This window comes from Sus scrofa, chromosome 6, assembly GCF_000003025.6.
Source record: "Sus scrofa isolate TJ Tabasco breed Duroc chromosome 6, Sscrofa11.1, whole genome shotgun sequence".
Lineage (NCBI taxonomy): Eukaryota > Metazoa > Chordata > Mammalia > Artiodactyla > Suidae > Sus > Sus scrofa.
This window is the reverse complement of record NC_010448.4, coordinates 68,511,497-68,530,383: the sequence shown is the minus strand read 5'-3', so window position 1 is coordinate 68,530,383 and position 18,887 is coordinate 68,511,497. Positions and strand designations below refer to the sequence as shown.

The following is an 18,887-nucleotide window of genomic DNA, read 5'->3' as shown; positions in this document are numbered from 1 at the left end:
AGCATATTCCTCTTGGCAAGAAAAAGGAACAAATTACAAAACACACGGAGATGGTGACTCGCAGCAGCCTTCTGCTCACTCAGAGAACGCCGGCACGGAGGTCTGCCTCCCGGAGGATTTAGTCTACATGAAGTGACGGAAGGAGCAGCGTTCAAGTGGCACACAGCACATCAGTGCTGGTGAGGAGCTGGAGGGTCAGGGCAGGAGACGGGCCACAAAGGGTCAGAGGACGTTTCTAGGTCACGGGAGTGTCCTGGATGGGGGCTGTGGTGGTGACATTAGGGCACACATTTGCCAGAAGTCTTGTTTTGCATACCTAAATTTGGTGAATTTAGCTAACAAAAAGCAAAAACACACTTCTACGCCAGGGCCCGAACCCGACAGCCTGTTACACAGTAACCTCCTGACAACAGGGTGTGAGGAATGTGTCGTTTTGATCCACTACCTGTGGCTGCAGAACCAGTTTCCGGTGGCGACGTCTTGTGGAGTGATACTGTGGGCAGGTCACTGGCAGTAAAATAGCTGTTCTTATTCCCGCTGGGGCCACCAACACACTGCGAGAAAGCAAGGACACAAGACAAGACCTGAGCACCGCGAGCATGGCATCGTAAGATGACCGGCAGGCCTTCAAAGTCACAGGGAAAGAAGCACACATGCAACTGAGAAGTAAAACATTTTCAGCCTCTGCCCAAGAACGTGCTCGAAGTTCTTCTGGATCCAGTGTTAAAGATACTGCCATCTTTTGAGCACTCACTACGCCCCAGGCACCACAGCTGGTGTGCTTTATCATTATTTTTTGTCATTCAGAACACACACATTGAACATTTTATAAGTTCTACGAACTGTCCCAAAGGCTTGTACTAGAAGAGTGAACAAGACAACATTCCCGCTATCCTGAGCTTAGGCCGCAAGGGGAGGAAGGCTGTGGAACACTACTTAATTCTCGGAAAGAGCTATGCAGTCTTAGCCTCACCACTTTTCAAAGAAAACAAAGGCAGGGCGTTCCCGTGGTGGCGTAGTGGAAACAAATCGGACTAGTTTCCATGAGGATGAGGGTGCGGTCCCTGGCCTCGCTCAGTGGGTTAAGGATTCAGTGTTGCCGTGGGCTGTGGTGTAGGCTGAAGACGCGGCTCGGATCCCAAGTTGCTGTGGCTGTGGTGTAGGCTGGCAGCTGTAGCTCCAATTTGACCCCTAGCCTGGGAACCTCCATATGTTGTGGGTGTGGCCCTAAAAGGCAAAAAAAAAAAAAAAAAAAAAAAACCAAAAACAAAAAACAGAGAGAGAGAGAAAAAGAAAAAAGACAGGTTAAACAACTTGCCTAAACGAAGCCATGTCCCAAGAGACAGAGCAGGGATTGGAAGCCAAGTCTGGTTCCACAGCTCAGGCTTCGCATTAGGTTTCCAGCAAGTGTCCTAATGTTGGGCTTTCAAAACTGAGCATATTTTCTTGATCTGGATCATCAGACTCTGGGCACTTTTGCTAAAGACCATTATTATACTTTGAAGGGAAGGCTGCAGAAAACCTCTGGGTAAATACTCACACTTGTCGTGGATCCTAACCCTCACCAGAGGGAAGCCTTAGCCTAACGCTTAACCTGACAGATAAATCTGAGAACGCCTTTTAAGGTCAAGAGATAAGTCAAAGGAAAGTGAGTCAAAAGTCTTCATTTAAAAAAAATGACATGTATGAGCGTAAAACCGTAAACGGCTACTTCACTGAAAAGTCATGACAAAAAGTCATGCACACCTGAGGTCCTACAATTCCAGGTGGAAAAGCAAAATTGCTAAATTCATGTCTTGTCAGTAGGGCTTGGTCCTGACTAGCTCATAACCCCACTGATAAGGAAGAGAATACATTTTATAGGCAGGAGTTCCCATTGTGGTGCAGTGGAAACGAATCCGACCAGAACCATGAGGTTACGGGTTCAATCCCTGGCCTTGCTCAGTGGGTTAAGAATCCAGTGTTGCCGTGAGCTGTGGTGTAGGTCGCAGATGCAGCTCCTATTCTGCGTTGCTGCGGCTCTGGCATAGACTGGTGGCTACAGCTCCAATTCGACCTCTAGACTGGGAATCTCCATATGCCGCGGGTGAGGCCCTAAAAAGCAAAAAAAAAAAAAAATTTTTTTTAGAGGCAATAAGCACTTGGGTTTAATACCTGGCTATCAAGCTTTAAAGCGGGACGGGGGCAGGGGGGAAAGACCCAGCTCACAAAGATCTGCAGACAGCCCTCCGGGGAGGACCTCACCAAGTCTCTAAGAACTAGGGACGCAGCGGCCCTTTGACTTCAGCTTTTCACGCAGAGTCAGAAGGACGTTTTAGCAGGACCAAGTCTCGACCTTGGCTGCGGTGCAGGCTCCCCACCCGGGCCACCCGGGTTGAGCCCCAGGGCCCAAACCTCAATTTTAATACAAGGACACACACATCTTTTCTCCCCCGTGTGTGCAAAGTCAGCACCACTTACACGCTCGGCTTCCAGGCAAACATCGCTTCTCACGGGACCTGACGCTTCCCCGGATCTGGGCCTGTCCCCCCGCAGGAGGCTGAGCTGTAGCGGGGAGCTGGCCCCTGAGAGACCGAGGGGATGCGCTTCACTCTGTGCCCCCCACTTCTCCTCACCAGGCCTTTCGCTGATGAAGGAAGAGGCGGCATCCAGGTCTGCAGCCAGTGCTGAGACCGAGGGAGGTAGTTCAGAGGTGCCTGGTGCTCCCAAGAACGGATCCGAGGCGAAGGATGGTGACAAGAGAGCACAGACGGGAGGGTCATGCAGGAAAAGGTTCATAAAAGGGTCTAAGCAAGCAGAGGGGAGAGCAGGCAAGGACCACGAGCCACGGGGGACAGGCGGCTCAGGCGGGCCGGGCGGCGCAGGGCCCGAGGCTGCGCCTTCTCCCCCCACGGAGGTCACGGCTGGGAGGGAAAGAGCTGGAAACATGTAAGGGGCCGGGCTGGGAACCATTACTGCAGCTGCGAGTGACAGGCCAGAGGCCTGGGGAGAGGAGGCAGAGGCAGGGCACCAGGGCTGTCCAGCCTGGACCTCTGGGCGGAGCGGGGGACAGATGCTGTCCTCAGCGCCCTTGCTGTCCGACAGCAAGAGCAGCTTCTTTCGCCTGGGCTTCCCCTTCTTGCAACCAGCGGATCGGGTCGGAGGGGGAGCAGGATCTCCTGAAAGTAGAACGACAGAGGCTTGTTCTGAAAAACGAGCCCAGAACAGAAGAGAAGGAGGCCACTGGTGGGTAATTACAGGTGGATTACACATTTGCCAACGGTAACTGTGACTACGACACGGATGACAAAAAGTCACTCTAAAAAGATGCACGAGATCCTGGATACAAGCTGTTGCTACAAAATAAACTTATTTCGGCATCTCTCAATCAGTTTCCTACAAAACGAGCGCCTCAGATCCAGGATCTAAGAAAGAGCCCCGAGAGGGAATGGCCGGTGTAAACTTACTGCAGCAGCTCTCAGTCAGCTGCTACCAAGCAAAACTCCTGCAGGTCCCTCCGCCCAGTCCTCACCCATGATTTGTAAATTCGATGACTCTGTTGATAAATGGAATATATTTTTAAAAAACTAACTACCTTGCCCATGTGCATATTTCGTTTTGCCTCCGTTTTCCTGCTGAAGACAGAGGCTGTAGGGTGATGACGGAACCTTTTCCCGGAATTTATCCACGTAACTCTGCTCTTCCTTCTGCATGTGGGCCGACGGGACAGCCTCTGTGAGGCCTCTGTGTTTAAAGTCTTCTGGGAGCAGTGGAGCCGGGTGTCTGTTAAGGGTCCAGGGCTCACAGGCTGGGGTTCCATCCACTGCTGCAGTCAATTCTGCTCAAGTGGAAGAAGACAGATTTAACACCTACCACCATTACGCATTCACTTATCTTCACGAATTTAACTGCCTTTCAGTAAGTTTTACAATCATTACAACAGCTGGAACATAAAACCTTCATCAACCTAGCAAATACGTTTTTAATTTTCTGCCTTTATACTTCCTGTCCACCTGAATACACGTTTTCCAGAACTGTGCATACATTTAACAGAGTTTTAATACTCAATGTGCAAACTTATGTATTTAAACCTTGTATTTGTTGTAAACAGTTTTCTTTTTCTGTCTTTCTAGGGCCTCACTTGGGGCATATGGAGGTCCCCAGGCTAGGGGTTGAATCGGAGCTGTAGCCACTGGCCTATGCCAGAGCCACAGCAAAGTGGGATCCGAGCCGCGTCTGCGACCTACACCACAGCTCATGGCAACGTCGGATCCTTAGCCCACTGAGCAAGGCCAGGGCTCGAACCGGCAATCCCGTAAGTTCTAGTCGGATTTGTTAACCACTGAGCCACGACAGGTACTCCTGTTGTAAATATTTTTCTATCTCCCTGGATTCTTCAAAAATTTATCTTTGCAGTTTTTTATATGACATGTATCCGTATGGTTGAAAAACCAACCTGTATCAGAAAGACAGTAGATTTTGTCCCATCTCTGCCCACTGTCTGCCTAGTGCTCGTTTATTCTCCCCACAGAAATCCATTTCTTTTATTCTCTTATTTTATCTACTTTCTTTTTTTATTATTATTTTTTTATGTCCCCAATACATTATTATTTTTTCTACTGGGCAGCAAGGGGACCCAGTCACATATACGTGTACACATGCTTTTTTCTCCCTTTATCCTGCTCCTTCATAAGTGACCAGACAGAGTTCCCAGCACTCCGCAGCAGGATGTCTACTTTCTTGACGTATCTATAAATAAGAACGAAGGTCGATTCTTGTTCCTCACACCCCCACTTTTGACCCGAAAGGCGTATCGTCTTGTAGACTGGCCTGCACGTGGTTTTTCATCTGACAATATCCCTCCCTGTACCTCGCACAGGATCCCACTCTGGGTATAGTCCACTGTTTGCCAAAGTAAGCATTTACAGGTAGATGTGAGCTGCTTCTAAAATGTCACTTCTTCCAGGTACAAAAGATTTTATCCTGCCTCTCCCCTGCCGACTGGTGCTGAGGTGGTGTGGCTGGGCTGGTCCCCACTCCATGACAAACACATGAAAGCACGTTTCGAGACAGTGAACAGCAGGCAGCACAGGAGAGTGACACCTGAGGGACAGAAGACACGTGGAGCCCTGAGGTTTCTGAGCAGCAAGGCGGGCCCTGGCAGATCACTCTCCCCAGCGGCAGAGAAGAATTCAGCCTACTGTCCACTGCTCTGGTCCCGACAAAGTGTAAAAGCAAAGCCTGAAAAGACCAGTCTCTTTCCATGGCACAGCTTAGCGGGTCCCAGAATGCAGCCCAGCCGTGTTTCCAGGAAGGCAGAGCTATTCGGTGCCCATTCACAGTATCTAGTAGTCAAAGAAGCTGGAAAATACCACCCACGACAAGGAGGAAAATTAACCAAGCAACCCTGGGCTGGCAGAGATGTTAGAATTCGCAGATGGGGCCATTAAGGGTTACTATACTGTATTCCATACAGACACAGGGAAGATTCAACATGCTCTGTGGAGACATGGAAGACATATTTAAAAAAAGACCCAAACAGAACTTGTGGAAATGAAAACTATAATATGTGAGATGGAAAATACACTAAATGGAAATAATAACAGATTATATATGGCACTAGAAAATACGAGTGAACTTGAAGACAAAGCAATAGAGACTGTCCCAAAATGAAACAAGACCTAAAACTATGAAAACAGACTTAAATAACCAGAGCATCATTGGACCGTGAGATAATTTCAAGTGGCCTAAAAACATACAATTGGAGTCCCAGAAGAAGAGGAAGCAGGAAAAATATCTTGAAAATAGGGAAAGAAATGTTTTCAATTTGTTGAACACTGCACACCCACAAATTCAAGAAGCTCAATGAACTCTAAGCACAAAAACTGTAAAGAACAGTACATCGTGGAAACACCACAACCAAGGTGCTGGAATCAGTGACAGAGAAACGCTCAGAAACAGCTCGAGGGAAGCCGTGCACACGTTATGAACGACAGCAGATCTCGTCAACAACAAGGCAAATGAGGAGACAGTGAAGCAGCATCTTTAAGGTCCTGGAAGATAAAAACTGTCAACTAGAATTATACGCTCTGCTGAAAGATCTTTAAAACACGGAGGTGAAAGATAGACATTTTCAGACATTCGAAAATGCAAAGAATTGGTCACTCCTGGACTGGTACTACAAGAGACAAGAAATTATACTCTCGGGCAAAAGGAGAATGACAGCAAATGAAGGGAACAAAAAGCACTGGAAGAGCTTAAAGGGATACATCTCTTTCAAAGACAACAGCTACTGGAGTGGCCGTCCTGGCTCAGTGGTAACAAACTTGCCTAGGATCCTTGAGGACGCAGGTTCAATCTCTGACCTCGCTCAGTGGGTTAAGGATGTGGCATTGCAGTGAGGTGTGGTGTAGCTATAGACATGGCTCGGATCCTGCGTTGCTGTGGCTGTGGTGTAGGCTGGCAGCTGTAGCTATGATTCGACCCCTAGCCTGGGAACCTCCATATGCCACAGGTGCGGCCCTAAAAAGACAAAAGACAAAAGACCAAAAAAAAAAAAAAAAAAAAAAAAAGAAGAAAAATAGTATGATTGCCTCAGTAAATACAGAGAGATGTGACAAAATCTAGCATCCATTTCTGAATTTAAAGATTTGTGGAAAATCAGGAACAGAAGGAAATGTACTCAGTTGAATAAAACACATCTACAAATTCCTGCCGTGGCTCAGTGTAAATGAATCTGACTAGTACCCATGGGGATGCAGGTTCAGTCCCTGGCCTCGATCAATGGATTAAGGACCTGGCATTGCTGTGGCTGTGGCCTAGGCTGGCAGCTGCAGCTTCCTGTGGATCCCTGGCCTGGGAACTTCCATATGCCTCAGGTGCGGCCCCCCAAAAAAGTCTTTTTAAAAACTTTAAAAAATGCATCTATGAAAAACCTAGAACTAACATAACTAGTGTCTTCCCTCCGAGATCAGGAAAAACATAAGAATAGTTATTCTAGAAACTTTTATTCAACGTTTATCACAGGTTCTAGCCAGTGCAATAAGAAAAACAGATCAAAAAGATGAAGTAAAACTTACTTCCATAGATATGATCATACATGTAGAAAACCCTATGGAATCTACAACAAGTTATTAGAACTAATAAGTGAGTTTAGCGAGGCTATAGAATAAAATATTAACATATGAAAGTCAATTCTATTTCTATGTGGTAGAAACAAACAATTAGAAACTGACAGTAAAACAATCCTATGATATGATATGAGATACTCGAAGTTAACACTTGACGGGAGATACGTCAGATCTGCATGCTGAAAACTGTCAGATATTTACTGTGAGAGATTTAAGACTGTCTAAATCGATGAACAGATACAGCAGGTTCATGGACTGCAGGACTCCGTATTTATTATTATTATTATTATTTTGTCTTTTTAGGGCCGCGCCTGCAGCATATGGAGGTTCCCAGGCTAGGGGTCGAATCGGAGCTGTAGCTGCTGGTCTACACCACAGCCACAGCCATGCCAGATCCGAGCCGTGCATGTGCGACCTACACCAGAGCTCATGGCAACGCCGGATCCTTAACCCAATGAGCGAGGCCAGGGATCGAACCTGCGTCCTCATGGATGCTCGTCAGATTTGTTTCTGTGGAGCTACGACCGGAACTCCTGAAAGCAATCTTGAAAAAGAGCACTGCTGGAGAATCTACACCACCTGATTTCAAGACTTACTATAAAACCACAGGAATCAAAACTGTGTGGTCCTGGTATAACGGTTTATCCAATTTATGTTCACCTCTGCAGAGAAGCAACTTTTAGCTTTTATTTTCTCTTTTGTCTGTTTTCTATTTTGTTGATTTCTGCTTTTATCTCTGTTGTTTCCCTCCTTCTACATGCTTTTTTTTTTTTTTTGGCTAGTTTCTTAAAGCAGAACTTTAGATCTCTGATTTGAGATTTTTCTCTGCAATCTAAGCAAATTATTAATTTCTTTACAAATGCCTTATTTTTATTGGTTTATAATGAAATCACCTCGAGCCAAAGGGTGTCATTTGTACAACATCAATTATTTCAAATTTGAGGCGTGTATTACAGACCAACCTACTTTATATCTCAGTGAGCGTATCAGTACACCTGCAAAGAACACATGCAGCGCAGTTACTGGGTTAAATGTCAGCAAGGTCAAGGCGGCTGACCTTGGCCCTGCTCAGGCCACCGTTCTTGTCTATAGATGTTCTATCACTTGCAGAGAGGGGTGTTAAAACTCTTCAACTACACTTACGCAAAGACCTCTCAGTTTTTGCTTCATATTTTTGAAGCTCTGATATGGGTGAAAACACATTTACATTTGTTTTGTCTTCCTGAGGAACTGACTGCTTCGTCATAATGACATGTCTCTTGTTATACTCGTGCCTTTTTTTTACTTTTTGCAGCTACAACCACAGCATTTGGAAGTTCCCTGGCCAGGGGTGGAATTGGAGCTGCAGCTGCAGGCCTACACCACAGCCAGAGCCACACTGGGTCTGAGCTGCATCTGCGACCTCTGCCGCCGCTCATGCCAAAGCCAGATCCTTAACTCACTGAGGGAGGCCAGGGATTGGAGCCACATCCTCATGGATACTAGTCAGGTCCTTAACCCACTGAGCCACACTGAGAACTCCAGAGACTGTCTCGAAACCTATTGTTTACACAGGCACTCAGCCTTCTTAGGTGTGTGGTTCAGATTATACACCTTTCCACATCTAATTATTCTCAATCCATTTATGAGTTTATATTTAAACTGTGCTTTGTAGACACATAGTTGGGTCTTGATTTATTTATATGTTCTGACAACTTCTGCCTCCTAATTGAAATGTTTAGTCCATTTTATGTCATTATAGTTTTAGTTGGCTTTAGAGATATTCTTTTATTGGTTTGACAGGTTCCCTGTTTTGCTGTTGTTGCTGCTGCTGTTGCTCCATTCTCCCTTTCCTGTCCTTCTTTTGGATTATTTGAGTATTTTTTTAAATGACATTCTAATTGATCTCTTGGCTTTTTAGCGAATCTTTGTATCTCATACTCCACTGATCCTGCTAGAGATTCAAACATACCTGTAACGGGAATGGTTTCTGGAGACTAACTGTCAGTTTAGCATCTCTCTCATCATCTGTTTGCTGTGTGACTCTGCGCAAGCTGCTACTTAACCTGTCTGTGCCTTGACTGTCCCATACAGAAAAGGCAAGTAGTAGCTTGCAGGGAAATGCATTTGCAGTCATGGTGCTCAGACTCGACTCACTATTAGAACAGGGTGTAAACTCTAGGAACATGGGGTTCTTGGAACGCAAAGACAGGTGCCATTCCAGAACACCTGGGCTCTGATTCTGTGTTTTCTCCTTAGAATAAAGACGTGGATGTGCAGATGCTGGGACTGGTTTGAGATCAGGAGGAATGAGAATCAGGCAACATCCCTTATTCCTTAAATGAAAGCATAAAGATTTCAGTGTAAATTCTTTCAAAAGAGTAACATAAGACCAGGGCACATCAAGCACAGTGGCACAGTCAGAAAAAGAGCTTTTTCCATGTTAGGCGAGCCACGACCCTGCATGGGCTGTGTCACTGACAGCCTCATGTGCACGGAGGGATCCACGCCACTTAGGACAGGTGCCTACAAAATACGCATCTGCTCTGGTCCCGAGGGACTGGCTCGATAAGCCTCTACCTGAGGCTAATCAGCAACAGAATCTAATCCCACAGCAGTTGTGCCTCTGGCCTTTCCCACCAATCCAGGGCCCACCTGATGATATACGTGAACTCTCCATCTCAGAGGGCATTGTGAGGATTAACTCAGTTGATTTATATGACGAACTAAGAGCAGGGAGGGGTTCAGCGTGACAGCTCCATGCATGTTTACCTAGAGGCCACTGAAGACTGGCAAAGATAAATTAGACATAATCCAAAAACCTGATTTGACATGTTTCCCACCATTTCTTTACCTACCAAATCCTTATGAATAATGCAAAAGCCAAAAAGACAGGTGACAGTAAAAAGGAATGAAGACCTCGGAATAATTTCCTGAGTCATCATGTTGTTAAAGAAAGTGAGTTTCTGGAGTTTCCGTCGTGGCTCAGTAGAAACGAAGCCGACGAGGAACCATGAGGTTGCGGGTTCAATCCCTGGCCTCCCTCAGTGGTTAAGGATCCGGCGGGGCCGTGAGCTGCGGTGTAGGTCGCAGACACAGCTTGGAGCCTGTGTTGCTGTGGCTGTGGTGTAGGCCAGCAGCCATAGCTCCTATTCCCCTAGCCTGGGAACCTCCATATGCAGAGGGTGCGGCCCGAAAAAGCAAAACATAAAAAATAAATAAAAATAAAATTAAAAAGCAAAAAAGCAAGCGAGTTTCAAATATGCTCCCCTCATTGTTATCAGACAAAACTTGAACATGCATGTGAGATGCGCAGTCACAAGTATAGCCCAAGTTTGAAACCTTCGTCAAGGTCAGCCGCCAAGTGACCATGGCGATGCCCTCAACCCCCGACTAAGAACAGCTCGTGCTCACTGAGTACTTCCCACTGCGGGTCAGGAACCACCTGTGCTTCATGTGTGTCCAAAGAATTCACTGGCAAATGACATAACTAAGAAATATAGTCCCGAATATGTGACCAATATAAATGTGACGACATTCCCAGCAACACCTGACCTGACTTAAAGAAAGAAAAAAGATGCTTAGGATTGAGAAGTCATGACTCGACTTGTCTTCTCACAAGGGTGTATTTCCCACTGAGTATATTTTCTTTTCTTTTTTGTGGCTGTACCCACGCATATGGAAGTTCCTGGGCCAGGGACTGAATCTGAGCTGCAGCTGTGACTGACGCCATGGCCGTGGAACACGAGATCTTTTAAGCCACTGCATCAGGCCAGCGCCGGAACCCTCACCTCCATGGAGACCCAAGCCGCTGCAGTCAGGTTCTTACCCTGCTGGGCCACAGCAGGAACTCTGAGTATATTTTCAAGTAAAGGAGGCCTGGTACCTGACTCTGGTGGCAGGATGTGGACAATGGTGCTGCAGTCACTGCTCTGGCTCACGTCCAGGTCCAGAGCCGTGGTGTCCACGGGCCCTGGAGCCCCTCCCACGGCGTCTATGGGCCACCCGGTGGCTGGCACTCCTGATGCAGGCGTGGCTGGGATCCGAGAAGCAGCTGCTGATGCAAGAGCAACTCACAGTGAAAAGGAAAATTCCCAACAGGAAACTCACACCAAAGACCCCAAAGGTTTGCAGACAGACATAGCCGACAAGTTAAAGCCTATGGGTCGTAAAGAGGCAGGAAGACACTAGGATTGCCTGTGATTACAATGAAATAATTCAAGGCGAACCATTAAAGAGGAACAGAGAGGGTGGCTCTTGATCTAACTACGAAGGGCGCTGCCGTCACCTGGCTGCGCCGGGGCCTCGCCTGCTCCGGGGTTTGGTCCGTCTTCTCCCGAGGAGGAGGACGCTGTGTTTGTATAGGACCTGCACTTTCTCTTCAGAGCTGGCATGTCGTGGCTCTTCAGGAACCTGAAGCGACATAACTTCTGCTCGCGCGGTTCTCTCTCTGCCCCCGGACTGGCCACTCCCCTGGTCTGGCTTTTCTCACCCCACTTCTGTCTGGGGAAGCGTCACCTTCTTCTTGGGTGACGTCCCCCCTGCCTAGCCCAGCCCGCCTCCCGGGGTGGTGACCCCCCCTCATGCGGGTCTTGAACTGATGCTCGACTGCTCATTTCTACGAGCATCGGGCTCGTCTCCTCAGCCACACCACAGCTCCTTCGAAGGAAGGGGGCATCTTCTCTGCATCCCTAACTGGACCCCTGAAATGCCCCCTTTCCTGTAAATTGTAGGCAATAGGTATCTACTGATTTCTAGCGAAAAATCAAGACGCCAGCCCTTAAAAATGACAGAAAGGCTCCAGAATGACAACCTATGCTTCCAGAAAAACTAACATGTTACCCAAACTCGTGCCTCACACCTGATAACACTATCAATACAGTTAATCTGCTGATAGGATGGGCTGTGTTGATCCGTTTCCAAATCCTCACACGACTCGGTGCACATGCGATCATTTTTCAAGGTCTGGAAGGAAGAAAAGGCCTCCTGCTCACCTGACAGAGAAGGAAAGGATGTGTGATTAAAAACACCGTTTATGCGAGAACATACACTTGGTCTGCAAAGTTAGATCAGGGTATTTTAGGATACAGACAGTCGATATTATGTAGCTATGAAAAAAGAGCTCAGGAGCTCCTTCTGTGGCTCAGCAGGTTAAGGACCTGATGTGGTCTCTGTGACGATGTGGGTTTGATCCCTGGCCTCGCTCAGTGGGTTAAGGATCTGGTGAGCTGTGGTGTAAGTTGCAGATGCAGTTCAGATCCAGAGTTGCTGTGGCTGTGCCGTAGGTTGGCAGCGGCAGCTCGGACTTGCCCCCCTGGCCTGCCTGGGAACTTCCATATGCCATAAGTAGGGCCATAAAAATGTTCTTAAAAATAAAAATAAACTGAGATCTAAATGCACTGATGTGAAGAGATACCACATAGAACAACGACAATACGAATAATCACATTTGTATCTCTTTAAAAAGGGAGCGAAACAAATGCTTCATGCACAGACCATCAGGGAACAAAACCACAGTGAGAGGCTGACTGGGATCTTTACGACGTCACTACCTGAACTGGCGGGTCTGGGTGTCACTGGGGGTGACAGACACCGTGTGCTTATGTGTTGCAATGGGAAGTGCACAGAACTGCCTCCGCTCAACTGGTGTCCAACAGACCCTCCTACGAGGACGGAGCTGTCCTTGACCTGGGCGGACCGGCGTGCTGGGCAACAGCACACGCAGGGACTAAGCACCGATGTGTGGTCAGAGCAACTGAAAAACGAAACCTCAAACTCTCTGTATTTCTCATTAATTAGAATTTAAATTGCCAAAGGCGGCTGGTGGCTACCATACTGGATAGCAGAGGTACAGAGAGAGGAAGAAAGCCCTCAGGCTGGAGTGCTGAAGAACTTGAACTTTCGGCAGAGGAGCATATGGGCCAGGAAAGGAGACGTGGCTAGAAAGATGAGACAGCCTGCGAGGGACTTGTGTCACGGAGACCAAGCAGGTTTCAGGGAACAGCTACATTTTCAAGCAACGCAAGGAAATAATTACGTGATTGCTGTTGAGAGGGTGAATGAGAAATATTAGCTACTGCTGCTGTTGCTATTATTTTGGCCTTGCCTGCAGGATGTGGAAGTTCCTTGGGCAGAGATCGAATCTGAGCCACTGCAGTAACAACACCAGACCCTTAGCCCACTGGGCCGCTGGGGAACTCCCCATTGTTATTATCAATAAAGGCTATTTTCGCTGCTTGGAAGAGCCCTCTCTATTTTCAGAGAATTGTGGGAAAATGACTGCTTAGCTTTCACTCATAATTTTGCTTTTACTTTTTAAAGAGCTTAGACTTGAAGATGTAGTCACAGGCTTACAAAAATGGTCCAGAGCCGCCCCCCCACACACACACTCTTCACCTGGCTTCTACTCACATCCCGGCTCATGCAACCGGAGCGGGAGGAAGGACCCTAGGAAGTCAGTGACACCCCGAGCTGCAGGTCATCTGGATTTCCCCTTTTCCCACTACGTGTCCCCTTTCTGGTCCAAGAGCCTGTCAGGGTCTCGGCGTGACTTCAGTGGTCAAATGCCTCCCCCCGCCACCCCCGGTCTCCCCTTGTCCTTCGAGATCCTGACACTTTGTAAAAGTCCAGGGCAGGATTTTCTTTTTTAATTTATTTATTTATTTTTGTCTTTTTTTTTTCTTGGGCCGCACCCAGGGCATATGGAGGTTTCCAGGCTAGGGGTCGAATCGGCCTACACCACAGCCAAGGCAATGCCAGATCCGAATAGCATTCTGATCTTTGTACGTGCCCACTTCTTTATCCATCATCCATAGATGCACACTTAGGTTGCTTCCATACCTTAATTATTGTACCTGATTCTGCAGGTGACAATGCTGAATCTTTTCCAGTTGGCGTTCCCATTTTCTTCAGGTAAATACTCATAAATGGGACTGCTGGATCGTACGGCAGTCTTCTTTTTATTTGTTTGAGGAGTGCCCATACTTTTTTCCACAGTAGCTGCCTGAGCTTATATTCTCACCAACAGTGTAAGAGGGTTCCCTCTTCTCCACATCCTTGCCAACACTCACTAGATCTTGTCCTTTTGATGACCGCCCTTCTGACAGGTGTGAGGTGACTCTTCACTGTGGTCGGATGTTGAACAACTTTTCATGTACCTACTGGACATCTGTGTATCTTCTCTGGAGAACAGTCAGGTGTTGCTGTTGCTGTTCTTGAGTTGTATTAGCTCTTTACATATTTTGGATATGAACCCCTCATTAGATATATGACTTGCAAACATCTCCTCCCATTTTGTAGGTTGCCGATTTATTTCAAGGATGGTTTCTTTTGCTGTGAAAAACTTTTAAGTTTGATCAGGTCCCATTTGTTTATTTTTGCTTTTGTTTCCTTGGTCTTAGGAGACAGATCCAAACAAAATACTGCTATCATGTATGTCTGAGAGTGTTCTGCCTGTGTTTTCTTCCAGGAGTTTTATGGGTTTTGGTTTTACCTTTAGGTCTTTCATCAATTTTGAGTTTTTGTAATATGGTGTGAGAAAATGTTCTAATTTCATTCTTTTCCCAGCACCACTTATTGAAGAGACTGTTTTTTCCCCTCTGTGTATTCTCACCTCCTCTGTTGTAAATCAGCTGGTCACATAGTCACGGGTTTATCTCTGGGTTTTCTATTCTGGTCCATTGCTCTGTGTTGGTGATTTTGCCCGTACCATACTGTTTGGATTACTGTAGCTTTGTAATGTAGTTTGAAATCTGGGAGTATGATACCTCCAGTTTTATTCTCTCTCTAGATTACTCTGGTTATTCAGAACTTTTTGTGGTTCCATATATATTTTAGGATGGCTTGTGCTATTTCTGTCAAAAAAACGCCATTGGGACTTTGACAGGGATTTCACTGAATCTGTATACTGATTTGGGAAGCATGGACATTGGTACAATGCTAATTCCTGTAAGATATATCTTTGTATTTATTTTTGTCTTTTTCCATTTCTTTCATTAACATCTTATAGTTTTCAGTGTGCCGGTCTTTCACCTTCTTGGTGAAATTTATTAGTAAGCGCATAGTTTTAAGTTCTACATTTAGGTCTATGGTAAATTTTGAAGTGATTCTTGTATAATATGTGACATTCATGTTCATTTCCTTACGTATGATGGATGTCTAGTCACCAAATATCATTTGTTGGAAACTTTGTCCTTTGTGCATTGCCTTGACCTTGCACCTCTGTCAAAACCGACTGTTGTTTGTGAAAGTCTATTTTTGGACTCTCTAATCTGTCTGCTGACCTATCTTTTCACTGATATCATTGTCTTAATCATTGCAACTTCCTAATAAATTCTGAAATCATGCGGTGTGAGTCCTCTAATACTGTTTTCATTTTTCAAAACAGTTTTGGCTAGTCTAGTTCCTCTGTCTTTTCACATAAGCTCAGGGTTCAGCTTAATGATGTCTACAACAACAGCAAAAAATCCTGATGAACACTTAATTGGGATTACATTGAATGTATTGATCAAACTGGGGAGAATTAACATCTTAGCAATATTGAGTAATCCAAACCATTAACATGGTGTATTTTTCTGTTTACTTAGTTCTTTACTTTTTCTTTCTTTTTTGGGGTTTTTGTTTGTTTGTTTGTTTTGCTTTTTAGGGCCATACTCGTGGCATATGGAGGTTCCCAGGCTAGGGGTCGAATCAGAGCTATGGCTGCCAGCCTACACCACAGCCACGCCAGATCTGAGCTGCGTCTGCGACCTACACCACAGCTCATGGCAACACCAGATCCTTAACCCACTGAGAGAGGCCAGGGATCAAACCTGCAACCTCATGGACCCTAGTTGAGTTTACTAACTGCTGAGCCACGAAGAGAACTCCTACTTAGTTATTGTCTTAAAAATTTTAAAACATATAAACTTAAAACCTTACATTCTTGCTGTCTCTTGCATCTTGTATATAAGATACGCATACATCAAAACTGCAATGAACCTCATAGACGTCAGAACGGCTATAATTAAATCTACAAATAACAAATGCTGGAGCGGGTGTACAGAAAAGGGAACCCTCCTATACTGCTGGTGGGAATATAAATTGAAAGAACCACTATGGAAAGTAGTATGGAGGTTCCTCAGAAAACTAAACATAGAATGACCATATGATCTAGCAACCCCACTCTGGGCATATATCCAGATGAAATGTTCATTCAAAAAGGTACATGTACCCATATGCTCACTGCAGCACTATTCACAACAGCCAGGACATGGAAACAACCTAAACATCCACTGACAGATGAATGGATTAAGAAGATGTGGTACGTATACACAATGGAATACTACTCAGCCATGAAAAAAGAACAAAATAATGCCATATTTGGATGCAACTAGAGATTCTCATACTGAGTGAAGTAAGTCAGAAGGAGAAAGACAAATACCATATGATATCACTTCTATGTGGAATCTAAAATATGGCACAAACGAACCCATCTGCAGAACAGAAACAAACTCACGGACATAGAGAACAGACTTCTGGTTGCCAAGGGAGAGGGAGTGGGATGGACGGGGAGTTTGGGGTTATTAGATGCAAACTATTACATTCAGAATGGATAAGCAATGAGGTCCTGCTGCACAGCACAGGGAACTCTGTCCAATCACGTGTGATAGAACATGACAGAAGATACTGTGAGAAAAAATGTACATATATGTGTAACTGGGCCACTCTGATGTACAGCAGAAATTGAGAGAACACTGTAAATCGACTACAGTAAAAATTTTTTTAAATAAGAGATGTATACAAAGACAATTTAGTACTGGTGTGTATCTCCGCTCAATTTCTAATATTTAAATTAGAACATTTTTATCTTTTAGCTGCAGTCTCATTTCTCCAGTAAATACGGATTTTTCTTAATTAGCTCTTTAAATGTGGAGATCTTAAAATGTTAATAAGATCAAGATGCTCAGTTCCCTGAAGTTATTCCAAATGGTGACACATTTTCCTTCTCCCCCAAAGTCACATCCTATGTGTGTTGGTCAAATCTAAGCAGTAAGGAAATTCCAGGTTCTGAAACAGCACTGGAAGCAGAGAGAGGCAGGCACAGCTTCAATTTTATAAGATGCTGAATGACGGAGTGTGTATATACAACGTGTGTGTGTGTGTGTGTGTAAAATACGCAGCCTTTAAAACAACAGTACCAATGGTGTCATCAGACCAATGGCAGATGAAAAGAAATTGAATAAAGAAGAAGGTTAGGAAGGAATTTCTACCCTGAGACGAGATTACAGAGCTCAGGACGCAAAACTGTGGCACAAATGTGAGGTGGCAGCGAGGAGCACTGAGGGATCAGACGAGGGACAAAACACCTAGAAATTTAGGACGGAAATCTCCCCAAACAATTTCCTCTGCCAGGACATAGGATAATAAGACGGCAAGAAGGACACTTAAGATAAATCCTTTCCAGGAGGAGACCTGATGGTTGCAGGGACCAAAAAAGTTGTCATTTCTATCTGTGCCCTGACATCTACAGCAAAAGAAGCAAACAGAACATGGAACCCCTCTGCAAAGGTAGGAAAAAACCCATAACTAAAGGGCAGGGCTGGCTCTATCTGGAGGGCGTCCCACGGGCTCCCCATGGCAGTGTCTACACGAGCAGCCGTGGGATTTGTGTGTTGTGGAAATCGTGTCAGGTCCCGGAAAATACAGCTACTCTTATTATTATTCTATTCTTGACCTCAGAGGAGAAATTTTATTTGAGAAAAAAAATATGTAATCAAGACAAAAGCCAAGCTTTCCATTCAACGGAGGCCACAAACCTTCCCACTTGTTTGAAGGGACAGGAAGGGATTAACATTCTAGCACCTTTCATTATCTGAAATGCATCCTGAAATTACGCCTTTTGGTTAAGGGACAACTCATGTGGGGGAGAAACCTATGAAATTTGTTGGTATTTTCAGAAGCGTCTAGGGGTCAGTCGGTCGAAGCTACAGCTACCAGCCTACACCACAGCCAGGGCAACGCGGGATCTGAGCCACGTCTGCGGCCTACACCCCAGGCCCACGGCAACGCCGGATCCTTACCCCACTGAGCGAGGCCAGGGATCGAACCCGCACACTTATGGATCATAGTTGGGTTCATTAACCACTGAGCCATGAAGGGAGCTCCATGTTCTAACACCACTCAGCTTCCAGAAGAGCGTCTGCTGCTGCCCTTACTGTTATCATCACCGTAACTTTTGTTATCGGGGCAGGTCCGTCTGAAGAGCAGCAGCCCAGGGGGGTGGCTTCTTACCGAGGGCACCTGGGGGTGGGGGTGGGGTGCCCTGCTGACTCACCACCAGGCCCAGCTGTGCGGGTCCCCGTCACCTGCTTCTTTGGGGATTTGGTCATTGACTCGCTGTAGAGCTGCTGACCTGGAGTCTTGACTTTGTCTACACTGGCGTGGACCTGCTGCAAAGTCGACTTAGGGAGAAGAAGCATAAAACATGTTTCAAAAATGATAAAAAGGCACATTAGCAGATACAGAAACAGAGTACATTTAGCTTGTGTTTCTCCGGGGACCTAAGGACCAAGGGCGTGGTGACAGCGTTCATTTGGTCCCTCGGTGCCGCGGCTCCTGAGCACAAGTGAATCTTTACGGGACTGACTCACTACAGGCCAATTTTCTGGAAGCGCACGGCAGACCCAGACATCGACCCCCAAGTGTAGTATTTTCTTCTGACAGTTTTCCGAAACGAAAATGGATGAGAATGTCTATGATTGGGTCGGGTCTTCAGGTCCAGGGCAAACACTAAGAAGCCACACGTGCTGGGGCCCAGGA

At 46.0% G+C, this 18,887-nt stretch overlaps 1 protein-coding gene across 4 annotated transcripts in view; it reads right to left on the bottom strand.

The window, feature by feature from the left end:
* Positions 1 to 18,887, bottom strand: part of PER3 (period circadian clock 3) — a 61,085-nt gene that overhangs the window by 18,335 nt on the left and 23,863 nt on the right. For 2 of the 4 annotated variants that reach the window (XM_021095271.1, XM_021095273.1), the window contains exons 12-18: positions 18,403 to 18,529; positions 11,950 to 12,082; positions 11,377 to 11,501; positions 10,975 to 11,145; positions 3,575 to 3,817; positions 2,461 to 3,158; positions 446 to 554 (exon numbers count right to left, since the gene is read on the bottom strand). In XM_021095271.1, coding sequence (XP_020950930.1) covers positions 446 to 554; positions 2,461 to 3,158; positions 3,575 to 3,817; positions 10,975 to 11,145; positions 11,377 to 11,501; positions 11,950 to 12,082; positions 18,403 to 18,529 — 1,606 coding nt within the window. The remainder of the gene's footprint in view (positions 1 to 445; positions 555 to 2,460; positions 3,159 to 3,574; positions 3,818 to 10,974; positions 11,146 to 11,376; positions 11,502 to 11,949; positions 12,083 to 18,402; positions 18,530 to 18,887) is intronic. The other 2 variants (XM_021095272.1, XM_021095274.1) reach the window with 1 other exon arrangement.